The 16,553-nt window shown below is 31.5% G+C and overlaps 1 protein-coding gene across 1 annotated transcript in view; it reads left to right on the top strand.

Moving 5' to 3' along the window:
• hoe2 (hoepel2) overlaps positions 1-16,023 on the top strand; it is a 32,660-nt gene extending 16,637 nt beyond the window's left edge. The window contains exons 2-10 of the mRNA XM_065499886.1: positions 2,644-2,788; positions 2,859-3,094; positions 3,171-3,331; positions 3,395-3,667; positions 3,726-4,184; positions 4,252-4,578; positions 14,953-15,448; positions 15,524-15,617; positions 15,712-16,023. Of these exons, the coding sequence (XP_065355958.1) occupies positions 2,644-2,788; positions 2,859-3,094; positions 3,171-3,331; positions 3,395-3,667; positions 3,726-4,184; positions 4,252-4,578; positions 14,953-15,448; positions 15,524-15,617; positions 15,712-15,796 (2,276 nt within the window). The 3' untranslated portion in view covers positions 15,797-16,023. The remainder of the gene's footprint in view (positions 1-2,643; positions 2,789-2,858; positions 3,095-3,170; positions 3,332-3,394; positions 3,668-3,725; positions 4,185-4,251; positions 4,579-14,952; positions 15,449-15,523; positions 15,618-15,711) is intronic.
• The last annotated feature ends 530 nt before the right edge of the window (positions 16,024-16,553 follow it).

The raw sequence follows: 16,553 nt of genomic DNA, 5'->3' as shown, positions 1-16,553 counted from the left end.
TTCATGACGTTTTAAAAAACAGAAAAAATTTTTGTTTGCCAAAAAAATTCATATTTCTAAAGAGACTGCGCGTCTTACTGTGGAATTTCGGCGTACCCGAATTAGGTTAACTCACTGGGTGCCCCGCTTGACAGTTTTCTAAAATAGCACAGTGTTATTAACAAAAATAACTTTTTCCCCCAGTAATTTCAGTTTTCAACTATGGGTCGAAAATTGATACGGAAACTAGTTCGGGAATATTCTTTAATAACTTTGAACCTTCAAAATCTCTCTGAAAACCTAATTGTATTTCTGGCGGAGATTTAGAATATTAAAGTAGCTTTGAAGTGAATTAATGAACTTGTGTTTGAAACATCGATTGTTGACATTTATGTAGTTTTATATCTCTTGAAATTAAACTCTTCGCAACCTCATTTATCATGTTCATTATAGATTTACATATATTTACTATGCTTTTAAAAAACATAATGTCACAAATTCTCATTGAGCAATTCCTTTTTCAATTTCAAAAGTCTACATTTTGTATTCCCGTTCTCATTTCGTTCTGCACTCATTCGTCTTTACCCTTTATTCCTCTCGTATACTGTCCCGATCCTACATTTAAGTGAACTTGCTTGAATTAATACTCTCAATGCTCAATGTGAAATCTCTACTTACACGCATTCAATCTTTGCCTTTATGGATTCATATCTGTATCAAGGTATGGCAACATTCGAAGGAACGAAATTGTTGATGAGTTTGCGAGGAGCGGATCGAGTATGGATGAGATCGATTCACGAAGGTATGTTCTTATTTCTCTTATCGAATTGGCAAATTTGATCGCGTAGGATAGAACGCATACATGTAAAGTCGATGAAAATATGTTAAATTCGGAAGGGCATGGGGAAACTCCTATTAGCACATTTTAGACGTTTTTTTATTTTAAAGACATCCTTGTTGATATACATTTGAAAAAAAATTCCTTATAAGTTCCCTAAGAAACCTTTTTCTAGGAAGAAAAGAGTAAGGTCTGAGGTGCCCTATTTTGAGACCACACACTACCGTTCCTGTGGGGTCTTTAGGGTCCGTCTTCAAAACATAAACTCGAATATTCCTCTGCCAGTTAGAAAGGGAAGATTTATTTCCAAAATATTTAAAGAATCAATCGTATCCTTTAAAATATTTTGCTACTCCATTATAACCGCATCTGACAAAGCTCCCTTTCTAGTACAATTTTGAATCCGGATTTTGAGATCTAAAAGTGTCTTTCATTAAAAGCAAAGTGTGTGTGAGATATTGACCCGCGCTTCCGAAATGTCCCATTACTCTGGTGCATAAATGAGGCAGAATATGATCGATTGCAAGGGTTTTGTTGGCTTTGAGGGCCGCTGTGGTTTATGACTTATTCGCATAGACCTGCGACTTAATCACACAATTTCGGTATAAAGTTCAAATCACCTGCACGTGAGATAACCATGCCCTCAAATAGCCCCTGCAGAATGTCCAATATGGGATGAACTGTGTGGCACCTATCGCCATCCCGTTGAAACCATATGGCGTTGGTGGCTATATCATCCAATTCAGGTCAAAAGAACTTAATAATCATCGACCTACAGTTAACTGTGACACTCGTCAATGTCTTTGGACATTTAACTTCATCTCCACGATTAGTTGAATTTTGTGTAGGTGCAGGCTCAAGTTGCAACGAAAAAATCGACAAGTTGCGGACTTCGAAAGCTCGACTTCTTGTAAGCGAATTTGTCTGCCTCGGATTCTCCTGCACACTCTCATGGCCAGTGCCGATGTTTTCGGCAGATCTTTCATTTCTTGGTCATATCGATTTTGGTTCATTGCTTACTGAACCAGTGTACTCAAACATATCCATCACACTTCGAATAGTCCTCTCGGTGGAAATATTGGCATAAGTTGTTGAACACTATATCCGTCCATGATGATTTAGCAAATCAAACTTAATAAATGGTAGACAATTCGACAGATGTAGCTTCAACAATATGGTCACTATCAAGATGTATTAACCAAGTGGCAGCGTAATTGTAACTGTTTGTTTGTGTACTACCTTCTAAACAGTCAAAAGGGAATATATAAGTAGAGCAAAAATGGCGTAACGCTGCCACCTGCTTTAAACATGCCTTGGTCACTATCAACTGTCAAAGTTCAAAAGACCTTATTCGAAGACACTTTAAAATTGTTCATAGTTTGTCTAAGAGTTTGAGATTTGGCAATTGAGCAGGTCACTTAGTAGAAGTGTGTTAGGTACTGAAATCTCCAAACTACGGACATATTTTTTTCAGCGTATGGATATATTTTAATGCGAAGCCAGTCATAGTATCTTTATGATATGAATTGCCCTCAAAAGCAACCCAAACCATTATAATTCCACCACCAAACTTGACTCTGTTATTTGTATACATGGGTTCCACTCTGTTTCCTTTCGATCTTCCATGAAATATTCTCCCATTACTGTCTCTTAAATTGTTTTTGGATCCATCCAAAAAGAGAACAGTATTCCAGCAGTACGATTTTTATTAGTAATAAGAGGTTTCGAGGGAGATAACAACTAAGCCTAGCCTCATTTGCGATACGGCTATCAGTTCGACAACTAATTTAATATTTTTTAAAATCAATTTTTCCTCACTTTTCTAGGATCTGCTGTACCCACCGATGATGAATCCACCCTTCCCAACGATTATGAATCCAGCCATGAAGATGAGAGAAGTTTTGTTGGTTCAGAGTTTATAAACATTAAAAATTTACCTCGTTCAAATCCAAATGACAATGATCGAAAAAGGTAAATATGATCGAAGCTAAGCAATTAGTTTAATTGAAATGATATAAACATCAATATTCTCTTTTTATAGTACCGACGATGAAGGCACCCACTCGGATCATGAAATGCCAAACTGTAACAGTGTGCAAAAACGCATTGACAAAGAAGAAGCCAAAGCGAAAAATAAACAAAAACGAAATCGCATAAAACTGGCGAAACGTTATGGTTTGTTGGTGTTTTGGGTATTTTCGGCGGTCGTTTTTATGGTATTCGAGGAAAAGCATTTGTTGGAAAAGACTTTGGAAGTACCGCAAGAAAGAGGAAAAAGTAAATAAGAAAATTTAAAAACATGAAGCTAAAATTGTTACATACATATTTTGTTTGGTCTTGATTATTATTTCAGATTTTGTTTTACATTCAAAACCCACGGGAGATTTTAATTTAAAAATCTTTGGCTCATTTAATGAGTCTTTCTATGATGTCAATGAAACGGAAAGTTTTCTAACTATACAGCCTCAAATATCGTCGTATACGCAAGGTTTTGAAAATGCCACCAGTTTTAAGGTAACTTTTTTAAATAAGTAATTAAAATATTTTAACAATGATTTGTTACTTTTCATTTAAAAGGACATTTTGCAACCCTGGCTAATACCCTTAGTCAATGAAGAACTTTTCGATTTTGCTCCTGTCGTTTCGCGTAATTACACTTACACAATGACCGATGAGGTGATGAGCGCTTTGGATAGCAAAGAAACAGTTATGCGTTTGAGAATATTTTCAAATGTGAAAAAGGACATGGCGATTAAGATGATTTACAATCCTTTGATTATAAATGTAGCAACAGGCACTTTACTGGCGGCTTTAATATTGCTGACTTTCTATGCTCTATTGGTGTGGGAGGTAGGTTTTTTTAAAGAAAATATCAAAGAAAGCTACTTTTAATTTAATTTTTTATCAGGTCTTTGAAAGAACTTTTGTGGCAATTGTCTGTTCTATTCTGTCCATTGCTGTTTTGGCCTGTTTTGATGATCGTCCCAATATGGAGGAAATTGTACAATGGATGGACATGGAATTATTAACCCTGCTCTTCTGCATGATGATTTTAGTTGGCATTTTAACGGAAACCGGAGTTTTCGATTACTTAGCTGTGGTAGCGTATGGAATCTCCCAAGGAAAAACGTGGCCCATGATCTACAGTCTATGCATTATAACATGTTTTGTATCGAGCTTTCTGGATAACATGACCACCGTTATCCTAATGACACCCGTTGCTATACGTTTGTGTGAGGTTATGGGCCTAGATCCAGTGCCCGTACTAATGGGCATAATTGTGCATGCGAATATTGGAGGTTCTCTTACACCCATTGGCGATCCCATTAGTATAATTATATGTTCAAATCATTTTATAGCCGCCAATGTAAGTTCAGTTTTGTATAATTTTTAATGTTTTATATATATTTACTCTACAATTAATTCTATTGTAGGGTGTTACTTTTATGAAATTCGTGGCCCACACCATACCTGGCGTGATTTTGACTGTCCTACAGAGTTGTCTGTATTTACGTTTGATTTTTAGAGACATTCAATCATTGCGCTTAAATGAACCCAAAGAAATTAAAGATTTAAGACGTGAAATACGTGTTTGGCAAAAGGGAGCCAATTCGATTTCCTCATTTTCCAAAGATGCCGATTTAGTGCGTGAAACTTTGCTTAAGAAAGTTCGTATTTTGAAACATGCCCTGAAGCGGAAATTAAGAGGTTTGGATAAGACAGATGTTTACGTACACACACTTGAAGATTTAAAAGCTAAGGTAAGTAAGAGATTTAAACTTGGAGTAATTTACATGTTTATATTTGTTATCAATGTAGCGCACTCACATAATAATAATAATAGTTTGACTATTTTAAATTCTATGGTGAGTTAGTTCCCAGCAGTTCTAGATGACTGTCCCGAACTAGCGATTTTAGCTATCATTGAGGGTCACCACTAAGTGACTAGGTATTTAAACATGTGTGTGTCTTAAGATAGTGTCACACATGGCAAATATTTGCTCAAAAAAGCGTAAACACTTTTTAGCACAAATTTTACTCTTGTAATTGTTTTGTTAGATCAAACAGCATCAAATAAAATAAATGAATCATCCAAAGTAAAATAAGTTTTTGGAATAAATAAAATAATTCAAATATATTTAATTTAGTGGTTACGTCTTTTTCGTCAAATATTTGTGATGTGTGACCTTTAAGATTCTACAGATTGGACCAGTCTGTTAGCTGGTCCAAAATAATCAACGCATTGAATTCACATACCGGTTACGTAGAGTTATTTACCTTACTAGCTATATAAATGGTTAATTGATCAATTAAATAACTAGTTATTTAAACGTTGACGAGTCCCTGGATATATAAAGTAATCAATAGTAGGACAGACTGATACATAGCTTGATCGCCTTATTATTTTATATATACTCTTTGGTTCTACGACCAATATTTCGATATGTTACAAACTCAAAATATCCTTATATTTTCGGAGTTGGGTATAAAAAACCCATTTTAGAACTCTTTTTGTCTGTCCTGTAAAATTTATACTTTATACCATGATACAACCATTAGAAGGTAGAATCACTAGGGAGAGAGTTTAAAATTCTATGCCTTGTTACGTCAAATAATAGAAAAATAAAAAACAAATCCAAAAATACGAATAATAACAAATGAAAATTGAGAAATATTTTGTTTATATTTGAAATACAGTAGAAAAATTATATACTAGAATTACAGTGGAACATGTATATGCTTTGCAAACTTTTTAAAAATTCTTTATTTTTAAAATACTGTTTTTTAATCTAATAAATATTGAAATTTTACTGAAATAAAATATAGACAATAAATAGATTCAGATAAACGCATTTATTTATTACATACAGTGGTGGCCACCAATTTAACACAAATACTTGAATTTTTTTCATCAACTGAATTTTAAGTGCGATAGAGCCAAAATAAAAGGACCTCTAAGGATATGAAATTTATTATTAATGTTTCTAGTTTCTGAAAAATGTTTGGAAAAATCGGTAAAACATATATGGACAAAGATATGTGGAAATACGTTGACCCACCCTAGCGAAAATCCGCTGTTAATAACATGATATGACCGAAACTAATGGAACTAAAAATACGAAATTTGGTCCGAATATTTTATAATAATAAAAATATAATGAAAATATGTATTTATCGGTTATTAACTACATATGCAAAATGCACTACAATATTTACAGAAGGTTGCTAATTTAAAAAAAACAATTTACCGCATAATTTATTTGCATACGAAAAAAAATCATTTACGTCTTTTACTGGCTCAAGAGAAGGTGTCGCATTTGGCATTAGACGTGCACGTTTTGTGGCTTGATGCAGTTCAATATAATCGGAGTCATTGAAATGATGCATGCAGATTCGGGAGTGTTTCTTCACAAACAACATTTAAGACGCATGTTTCTTCTTATATTTTTTAAATTGAATTTAAATTATTTATCAATTTAGTTAATTTTTGATTATTTTTTGTTTTAATTTTTGATGTTTTATTTCAATTGTACTTTTATTTTTAATTTTATATTAGTCTGACAATTCAAGGCATGTATAATTGAGAACATATTTCGTAGTGATTCTACCTTTTATTGTTATATTATGCTTTATACCATAATATAACTATAATAAGGTAGAATCAGTAGAAAAGTAAATTCTCAATTTTTCATGCCTTGAATTGTCAGACTTACATATGTATATAAAATAAAAAATAAAACATCAAAAATTAAAAAAAAAGTTTATTAAGTATTTTTTTGAAAAATCAATTTAAGTATTAAATCATATAACAAGAAATATGCGTGTTGAAGAAACAATCCAGGATTTGTATGTACCGTTTTGATAACAGCGATTACATTGGGCTTCATCAAGACTCTAGACGCGCAAGTTTTAAGCCAAATGTACTACTTTCTCGTGAGCCAATAAAAGGAGTAAATAATTTTTTGGAGTATGCAAATGAATTATGTTTTTCAAATGTAAAAAATTTTTAAATTTTCTTTACTTTTATTCACATATTTTTTTCTCATATTTGACATAACAAGGCATAAAATTTTAAACTCTCCTTACTGATTCTACCTGGTTATTGTTGTATCATGCTTTATACTATAAGCTAACGATATACAGCCCAATTATGAAAAAAAATTCCCCGGGAGTTTTTTCCTTTTTCCCTTTTCTCATTTTTCCTATTCAAATTATATGTTAAAAAAAAACGAAAATGGAAAAAACTCCCGGGGAATTTTTTTTCATAATTAGGCTGATACTGTATGTGGAATCATTATAATAAATTAAGTATTTCATAATGATAAAACTCTCTCAAAATATTGTGAATTTTTGTAAATAACAAGTACATCGATAAAAAACAGGAACATATAACTAGTTGAATGAAAGATGTTTGTGGCGAGAATTAAAGGTCCAACCATAATTGACATAAGTTATTGCAATTCCATAAAAACAAACATCAGCACAACGCAATATAACCCTTCCCTCAATAGCATAAAACTTTTAAAATAATTCAACAATAATAAATAAAAACATATACAAATAATTCACACGACCTAAACCTGATGATATCTACAAAAATATCGCTTCAAATAAGTTTTATACGTCATGTCATCTAATTTTATGATGATCGGTCCATAACAGTGTGCTATTTGAAAAAACTGTCAAGCGGGGCACGCAGTGGCTTAAACTAATTTGGGTACGCTGAATTCAGTGGTGCTAACCGTTTTTTTAGGTTAGCTCGTATTTTCGAGATATACCGTTATTTCAAAAATGGAGGAAGTTGCACAACATATATTCGCGTAACTCAAAAACGGGTTAGTTCATTGAACAAACTGAAAAAACCGAAATTCCGAAACAAAATTACATTTAAGGAAGGCTTGACATGTTTTTAATCTTCGCAGTCATTTTAAATTTTTAATGTCGTTTTAAAAACCAAAAATTTAAAAAACCTAAAAAACGGTTAGCACCACTGAATTCACTGAATGCCGCTCTTGAGAGTGCATAGTGTAATTGCTAGGGTATTCAATTAATCGGGGTTCTGGTTTAATCGGTTAACCGAGCAAATAATTAATCGGGGTTTAGATTTATTCTATTAATGATCGCTTAATTTAAAATTATTCGATTAACCGAATAATGTCTATTTTAATTTTAAATTGAAAATACAACCACGAATTTTGTATACAAAAACATAAAAAACAAACAAAACATAACAATTCAACCAACAAATAATAGTAAATGTGGTATTTGAGATCCTTTTTGTATATACATTTGAGTTTTTTGGGATTTTAGTGAGATCTTCTGAAATAATCTTTTAAAAAAAGAATATAATTTAATTTTTTCCTTTTAAATGATTTTTTCTTTAGATTTAATAAAACTTGACTTGAAAAAACTCTCTCGCTGATTGTAGATGTTGGAGAAATCGAAAGCATGATAAAGAATGTACAATATCTCAGTTTTTTTTTAGTTTAGCATATCAAATCTTTCGTTATACCATTGGTATACTTTTTGTATTGTTTTAGATATTGAATACTTTTGATAGTTTCGATAAGTTCTGTATATGTAAATACAAACAAAATATGTCAGTTGTTATTCTCACTAAACATATTCATTGGATGTTCGAAAAAAAATATAATTTTAATTTGAAATTTGTATTTGAATTGAAATGGAAAAATAAATACAAAAAATATGTTAAAGTGCTAAAAAAAAGGAATTTCGGTTAATCGACACAAATTAATCGGTTTATTTGTTATTTGAAAATCGGCAATTTTAAATTATTCGAACAGTTAACCGTTCAAAATTAATCGGTTAACCGATTAACGGTTAATTGATTGAATACCCTAGTAATTACTCATTGCTCCCATATAAGGTCCAGAAATTTTGGTGCCCGAAATATGAACTACGTTTTGTGCGCGTGGGTTCATCATTACTATGTTATACTTGTTTTTTTCCAGTCAGCTCGCGTTTTCGAAATATCGCGTTTTTTATATTCCCATTACATACCATATTTTTGGACATTTATATAACCTACACCACCATAGTGGGGAGGGTATAATGCGTTTTTGCAGATGTTTGTAACGCCCAAAAATATTAGTCTAACACCCACCTTAAATTATACCGATCGACTTAGAATCACTTTCTGAGTCGATTAAACGATATCCGTCCCTTTGGCTTGTACAGGTTGCAATTTTGAAGATATTTGGATAAAATTTGGTACATATAATTTTTTCGGTCCAAGGACGGAGTCTATTGAAACTGGCTGAAATCTGTCCATTATTACACCTAGGCCCCATACAAATGTACTCCCGAAATTGGACTTTATCGGCAATAATTGTTTAATCTATATATATAAAAGAGTAACGTTACTGACTGACTGACTGACTGACTGATTCATCATCGCACAGCCCAAACGGCTGAAGCTAGAATCACGAAATTTTAACTGTGGGTTCCTCCCTCCCCAAAACGATCCGATAAGAAGGGATTTTTGGAAATTCGAACGTTTAGGGGGTAAAAAAGGGTAAAAACGGGTAAATTCGGTAACCTTATATCTTCAAAACTAATAAAGATACAAAAAAACTTAAAATAGCATGTTACTCCATTTAAAAAATAAGCTGACAGGTGTTTCGTACTTTTTGGAAATTCGAAACTTTTAGGGGAGAAAACGGGTAAAAACTGTATTTTGGTACTTTTGTTGCACCCTATGTATCTTTTAAACCAATAAACATAGAAACAAATTTTAAATCGTATTCTTTAATTAACAAAAAATAAAAAATATAAGTTTGGTACTTTTTGGAAATTCGAACCTTTAAGGGATAAAAATTGTGTTAATTTTTGGTACTTTTTCATAAAATATGTTTTTCTATAATTTGACATAGACACACGAATATTTTATTATGAGCTCCCACCACGTTACAGAAATTTATTTGAATGAAATTGTACCACCTCAATGGGGATAAAAAAGGTACCAAAAAGGGGATAAAATCGGGAAAATACATATATTTGAAATTATTAAGCCAATTTTGATAATTTTTTTTAACGTTGGTTCCTGGATTCATACAATAATTAACTAACAGCGTGTTATTTGGAACTCGAGTACCAAGGTGTATATTGGGCCAAATCCGGGTAAACAGTTTGGTACTTTTTTTAAAACATATTTATTCTTGGGCACATTAACACAGATTTTAATATTTTGATACATGCCTATAGCATAAACAATTTTGGCAAAATGGAATATTTTTAAATTTCAAACTTGAGGGGTGTTCAAGTAAGAAAAGGGAAATTGGTACTTTTCTCCTAATGGTACTTTTTTAAAATTTTAAATTATTTCAGTTATCGACATTAAAGTTAGCTGATATGTATTTGAGTGAAGTTAGTGTTAGGAATAGAGGATAATATTTAGGTACCAAAATGTGTGAACTGTACTATAGGTACTTTTTTGTTCATCTAATGGTACTTTTTTGAAATTTCTATAATAATGGACTTAGAAACATGAAATTAAACATATATGGTCCTAAGTGAGTGAGAATTCTAGCGGGAGACTTTTTGGTACTTTTTCTTTATTGGAATGGTACTTTTTGTAATTTCTTCACCAATGAACCTAGAAACATGAAATAAAGCTTATATATAAACCGAGTGAGTGGAAAACCACAAGTGTGGGTTTTTTGGTACTTTTTCTATATTCTAATGGTACTTTTTTGAATTTTCTATAACTATGGACTTAGAAACATGAAATTAAGCATATATGGTCATAAGTGAGTGAGAATTCTAGGGGGAGACTTTTTGGTACTTTTTCTTTATTCTAATGGTACTTTTTGAATTTTCTATAACTATGGACTTAGAAACATGAAATTAAGCATATATGGTCCTAAGTAAGTAATAATTCTAGGGGGAGACTTTTTGGTACTTTTTCTTTATTCGATTGGTACTTTTTGTAATTTCTTCACCAATGAACCTAGAAACATGAAATAAAGCTTATAAGGAACCGAGTGAGTGGGAAACCACAAGTGTGGGCTTTTTGGTCCTTTTTCTATATTCTAAAGGTACTTTTTTGAATTTTCTATAACAATGGACTTAGAGACATGAAATTAAGCATATATGGTCCTAAGTGAGTGAGAATTCTAGGGGGAGACTTTTTGGTACTTTTTCTTTATTCGAATGGTACTTTTTGTAATTTCTTCACCAATGAACCTAAAAACATGAAATTAAGACCGGAGTGAGTGGGAATCTACAAGTGACTGCTTTTTGGTACTTTTTCTATATTCGAATGGTACTTTTTGAATTTTCTGTAATAATGGACATAGAAATATGAAGTTAAGCATATATGGTCCTAAGTGAGTGAGAATTCTAGGGGGAGACTTTTTGGTACTTTTTCTTTATACGATTGGTACTTTTTGTAATTTCTTCACCAATGAACCTAGAAACATGAAATAAAGCTTATATGGAACCGAGTGAGTGGGAAACTACAAGTGGGTGCTTTTTGGTACTTTTTCTATATTCTAATGGTACTTTTTGAATTTTCTATAATATAATGGACCTAAATATGAAATTAAGTGTATATGGTCCTAAGTGATTGAAAATTCAAGCGGATACCTCATGGTACCTATTGTTTATTCTAATGGTACTTTTTTGAATTTTCTATAACAATGAACTTAGAAACATGAAGTTAAGCATATATGGTCCTAAGTAAGTAGAATTCTATGGGGAGACTTTGTGGTACTTTTTCTTTATACGATTGGTACTTTTTGTAATTTCTTCACCAATGAACCTTGAAATATAAAATAAAGGTTATATGGACCAGAGTGAGTGGGAATCCGCAAGTGGCTGCTTTTTGGTACTTTTTCTATATTCTAATGGTACTTTTTTGAATTGTCTATAACAATGGACTTATAAACATGAAATTAAACATATATGGTCCTAAGTGAGTGAGAATTCTAAGGGGAGACTTTTTGGTACTTTTTCTTTATTCGAATGGTACTTTTTGTAATTTCTTCACCAATGAACCTAGAATCATGAAATAAAGCTTATATGAACCCGAGTGACTGGAAAACCACAAGTGTATACTTTTTAGTACTTTTTCTATATTATAATGGTACTTTTTTGAATTTTCTATAACAATGGACTTAGAAACACGAAATTAAACATATATGGTCCTAAGTGAGTGAGAAGTCTAGGGGGAGAATTTTTGGTACTTATTCTTTATTCAAATGGTACTTTTTGTAATTTCTTCACCAATGAACCTAGAAACATTATGTAAAGGTTATACGGACCCGAGTGGGTGAGCAACTACAAGTGGGAGCTTTTTGGTACTTTTTCTATATTCTAATGGTACTTTTTGAATTTTCTATAACATAATGGACCTAGAAATATGAAATTAAGCGTATATGGTCCTAAGTGATTGAAAATTCAAGCGGATACCTCATGGTACCTTTTGTTTATTCTAATGGTACTTTTTTTTAATTTTCTATAGCAATGGACTTAAAAACATGAAATTAAGCATACATGGTCCTAAGTGAGTTAGAATTCTAGGGGAGACTTTTTGGTACTTTTTCTTTATTCGAATGGTACTTTTTGTAATTTCTACACCAATGAACCTAAAGCCATGAAATTAAGCTTATATGGACCGAGTGAGTGGGAAACCACAAGTGGGGGATTTTTGGTACTTTTTATATATTCTAATGGTACTTTTTTGAATTTCCTATAATAATGGACCTAGACTTTCCAAAAAATCGAAGAAATTCAAAACCGCGGTTTCGGTTTTAAAAAATTAAAAACCGATCGGTTTCGGTTTTGTGATAATTTATTAAATCTTAAGTATTATAGAAACAAAATTAGTTGATAATATAGGAAATGATATACAAATCTAAAATTCAAGCTTGACGGGTTATGGTTTAGTGAATGCGAATTTAAAAGTGATAATCAATGGTACTATTTCCTTATTGCAATGGTACTTTTTGAATATTTTATAATAATAAACATAAAAATTTAAAATTAGGAACACATTTTGCATTTTCTATAATAATGGACCCAGAAATATGAAATTAGACATTTACAATTAGATTCACAAACTGAGACTTGATAGTACTATTGCTTTCTTCTAATTGGGGTGGCGAAGCGCACCGGGTCAGCTAGTTTATACATACATATATCTACACAAAATTCGCTCCAAATAAGTTTTATATATACAAAATTCATGTTACCAAATTTTGTTACGATCGGTACATAACTCATAGCTCGCATATAGACCCGCTTCCGAAAATCACTTAACATGTATAAATCTCTTAAAAATTATGGTATACACACACAATTCAACATAGATAACTTTCATATAGACATAAATATGTGATCGGTCCATAATTGGTCATAACTCCCATATAAGTGTTGGAAAAAATAATAGAAACGAGTGTTTTCTTTTTCTTAATTTTTAAGTTATTAGTCAAGTTTAGTTTTGTTAAAAAAAATTATAGGCAGTTTTGTTTATCAGACATACAACATAAGTAAAACATAATCATTTCTCTTTTCATTTATATTTAAATACTTTATATTACCAACAATGTAAAGAGTCAATATTTTTACTGGAAAAAATAATAGAAACGCGTAAAAGGATTTAATTTTTGGAGGCACATCTTTTTATTTTTTGTTAAAAAATTATTTTATCTTAATATTTTTTTGCTCTACCTTTGTTTTTCACAAATTCATTGCATCTGCGATTCCCTTCCTCTTGAGCACTCCCCAAAGATGTTGTATTGGGTTTAGGTCCGGTGACTGCGAATTCCATTCCATAAGAATTTTATGGAGTGTTTCGGATCATTGCTGAAACTTCCGTCTCATGTCTTCCTCAACAAATGGAAGCATTAAGCTTTACAATATATTTACGTAGTCCGGGCGCATATTTTATTCATTATTCAATATACTGGATCGACACCAGAAGAAGAGAAACATCCCCATATCAAGATGGATCCACTTTACAGATGTGGATCCATAAAATCACTGTTTATTGTTTCTATTTTGTTTAAGCTTTTTACAAATAAAGCTTGAGTGTCTGTAATTCTCAAACACTCTATGGTTTTATTTGTATAATATCTTTAGTTTTTCTAAAGCCTTTTGGGAAAAGGTTTCCCGATAATCTGGCCTAAGCAACCAGTGTAATGCGCATAGGATCTAGCTTATCCCCCAACAATAAATTTTAGTGAATTTATCAATAAAATTGGGAATTTTGCATAATTTTCTTTTTTTTACTAAAAAGAGGGAGCATTATGTTTTTTCTTACGTTGTATGTCTGATAAACAAAACTCCATATACATTTTTTTTTAACTATTATTTTTTTTATAAGTTGCCAAAATGTCAATTGTGCTCCTCTGTGTAATATAAGTAATGTTTGCACTCTCTCAAACGTTGTTGATAAACCTATCGCCATAATCACAAACCTTTTGCAATATCACAAACATGTGATTAGTAATTTACAGTCACAAGTTTGTTTTGTGGCCCATGGAAAGTATCAGATGCTACACTTATTTTTGTTTCAAATTTCATCAGTGGTCGGCATAGAGAGAACATGAAATATGTATTATAATAACACATTATGCATTTACTTTTTCCAATCTGCTTTTTGTATCTTATTTGATAATTTTTATAAGCTTCGTTGACATTCGTTGCTTACAAGTAAATAACCGAGTCGGGACTCGTGTGTCTGAATTGCTATCCAATAGAACTAACCTTGGTGCAAATTTCATCCCGATCGGAAGACATCGATTTCAAATATATATTCTGGGTCCTCATAAGATTCTATGCTATGTCCATAAAAAAATACCCACCTATTGATGGTTTGTATACAAGATTCGGCACAGTCGAATATATCACTCTTACTTGTTTTTCATTTAAAGATTTATTGTATATGGTTAATGGAGTATTTCAAACTGTTTTCGTAATTAAAGCCCTGTTCAGTGGTCTGCTGTTTTGGATTATATGGATAGAAATATTCAATTCATGATAAATATAATGGCGATTTTCCAAAGTCCTTAATGAAATCACATTCTGAAATTCTGAATTTAAATTAATATTAATAAAAAAAAAATTGTTCCAAGATATTCTTAATTAAATATTTCTTAATATTTTTTCAGTATCCCATTAAAGATAAGAAACTACTTGCCCAAGCTTGTGGTGCTCTAGTGTTTGTCATCATATGTTTCTTCATACAATCGGTACCCCAGCTGCGAACTCTACCCCTAGGCTGGGTAGCTCTACTCGGAGTTATTGCTTTGCTAATTATACTCAATCGTGAAGATATTGAACATTTAATGCATCGCATAGAATGGACCACTTTGCTATTCTTTGCCGCCATGTTTGTGATGATGGAGTGTGTGGAGCGGTTGGGCCTCTTTACCTGGATCGGTGAAGTTACCGAAAGAATTATCTTGTGTGTTGATAAAAAGAATCGTTTGGCAATGGCCATATTCATAATTTTATGGATATCTGCTTTGGCCTCGGCCATTTTGGATAGTATTCCGGTAACAGCTATGATGGTTAAAGTGGTTGTGTCGTTGGTGGCCAAAGAAACACTGGGTTTGCCCTTGGAGCCGCTGGTATGGGCTTTGGCATTTGGTCCATGTTTGGGAGGTAAGTTTGAGGGAAATGAAGATGTATTAAATTTAATTCTAATTTCTACTGTTTAATCTGTTTTTATTTCCATAGGAAATGGTACTTTGTACGGCGCCTCCTCCAATGTTTTGTCAGCCGGCATCGCTGAACAACATGGCTATAAAATTTCATTTACTCGTTATTTAAAGTAATTTAAAACTATTGTTTTTATCGTATTTACAAATCATTTAAATATTAATTTCATTGTTTATTTCTGTTTATTTATTCGATTGTCTTTTTAGAATTGTTTTCCCTATGATGTTGGGTCAAATTACCATAATCACTGGTTATTTATTCGTCTCTCACATTTTGTTTGAATGGCATTAATTTACACTGCCTCGGACTGGCGGATTTGGGGGAAGTAAGATGTGGAACAGTGTTGTGTTGGTTTTTAAGAACAGTAAAACATAAATGACTTAATTTATTTTACATTTTTTTCATAAACATCTATACATAAAAAATAAAATTTACTCTATATAATTATTATATACATACATATAATATGTGTGTATAGAATTTATTTAATTATTAAATATTAACAAATAAATGTATTTCTTTTAAATCCATTAATTATAAAAAATATTCATTTGTTTTAATTATTTTTATATAGAGTTTACAAATTTTGAGTGTAATAGCAAGGTTACTGTTACCTTGCTTGACCTCCGTACGGCTATGCTGCCGTTTCCGAAATAACGGTAAATATCGTGCCGCTAAAATATCTTTATCGATATCCTATAAATAATTTGAAATTATATGTTTAAATATAAGTTTTTGATTTTAATACTTGAGTTTATTGAATTCTACAGAAAATTAAATATAATAAACAGGGCAAGTAAAAATTAGCAATATCATATTAACAGTTAAATTTGTCTGAAACGGATAAATAGCAGTTTCTGAAATTTTTATAAATTTTGCCATTGATTTGTTAGTGCGTATTTTTTGCATATTACAGCAAATTTTTGCATCTTTTTTTTCATTATTTTGTTTTCTTAATATAATTTTATTTTTCATTTCTATATTTTACTATTTTTTAAGGTTCAATGATAATTGTCCTAAGTTACTTAAATAAAAAAATTTAAATACC

This window comes from Calliphora vicina, chromosome 2 (assembly GCF_958450345.1).
Source record: "Calliphora vicina chromosome 2, idCalVici1.1, whole genome shotgun sequence".
Lineage (NCBI taxonomy): Eukaryota > Metazoa > Arthropoda > Insecta > Diptera > Calliphoridae > Calliphora > Calliphora vicina.
This window is presented reverse-complemented; position numbering and strand designations above follow the sequence as displayed.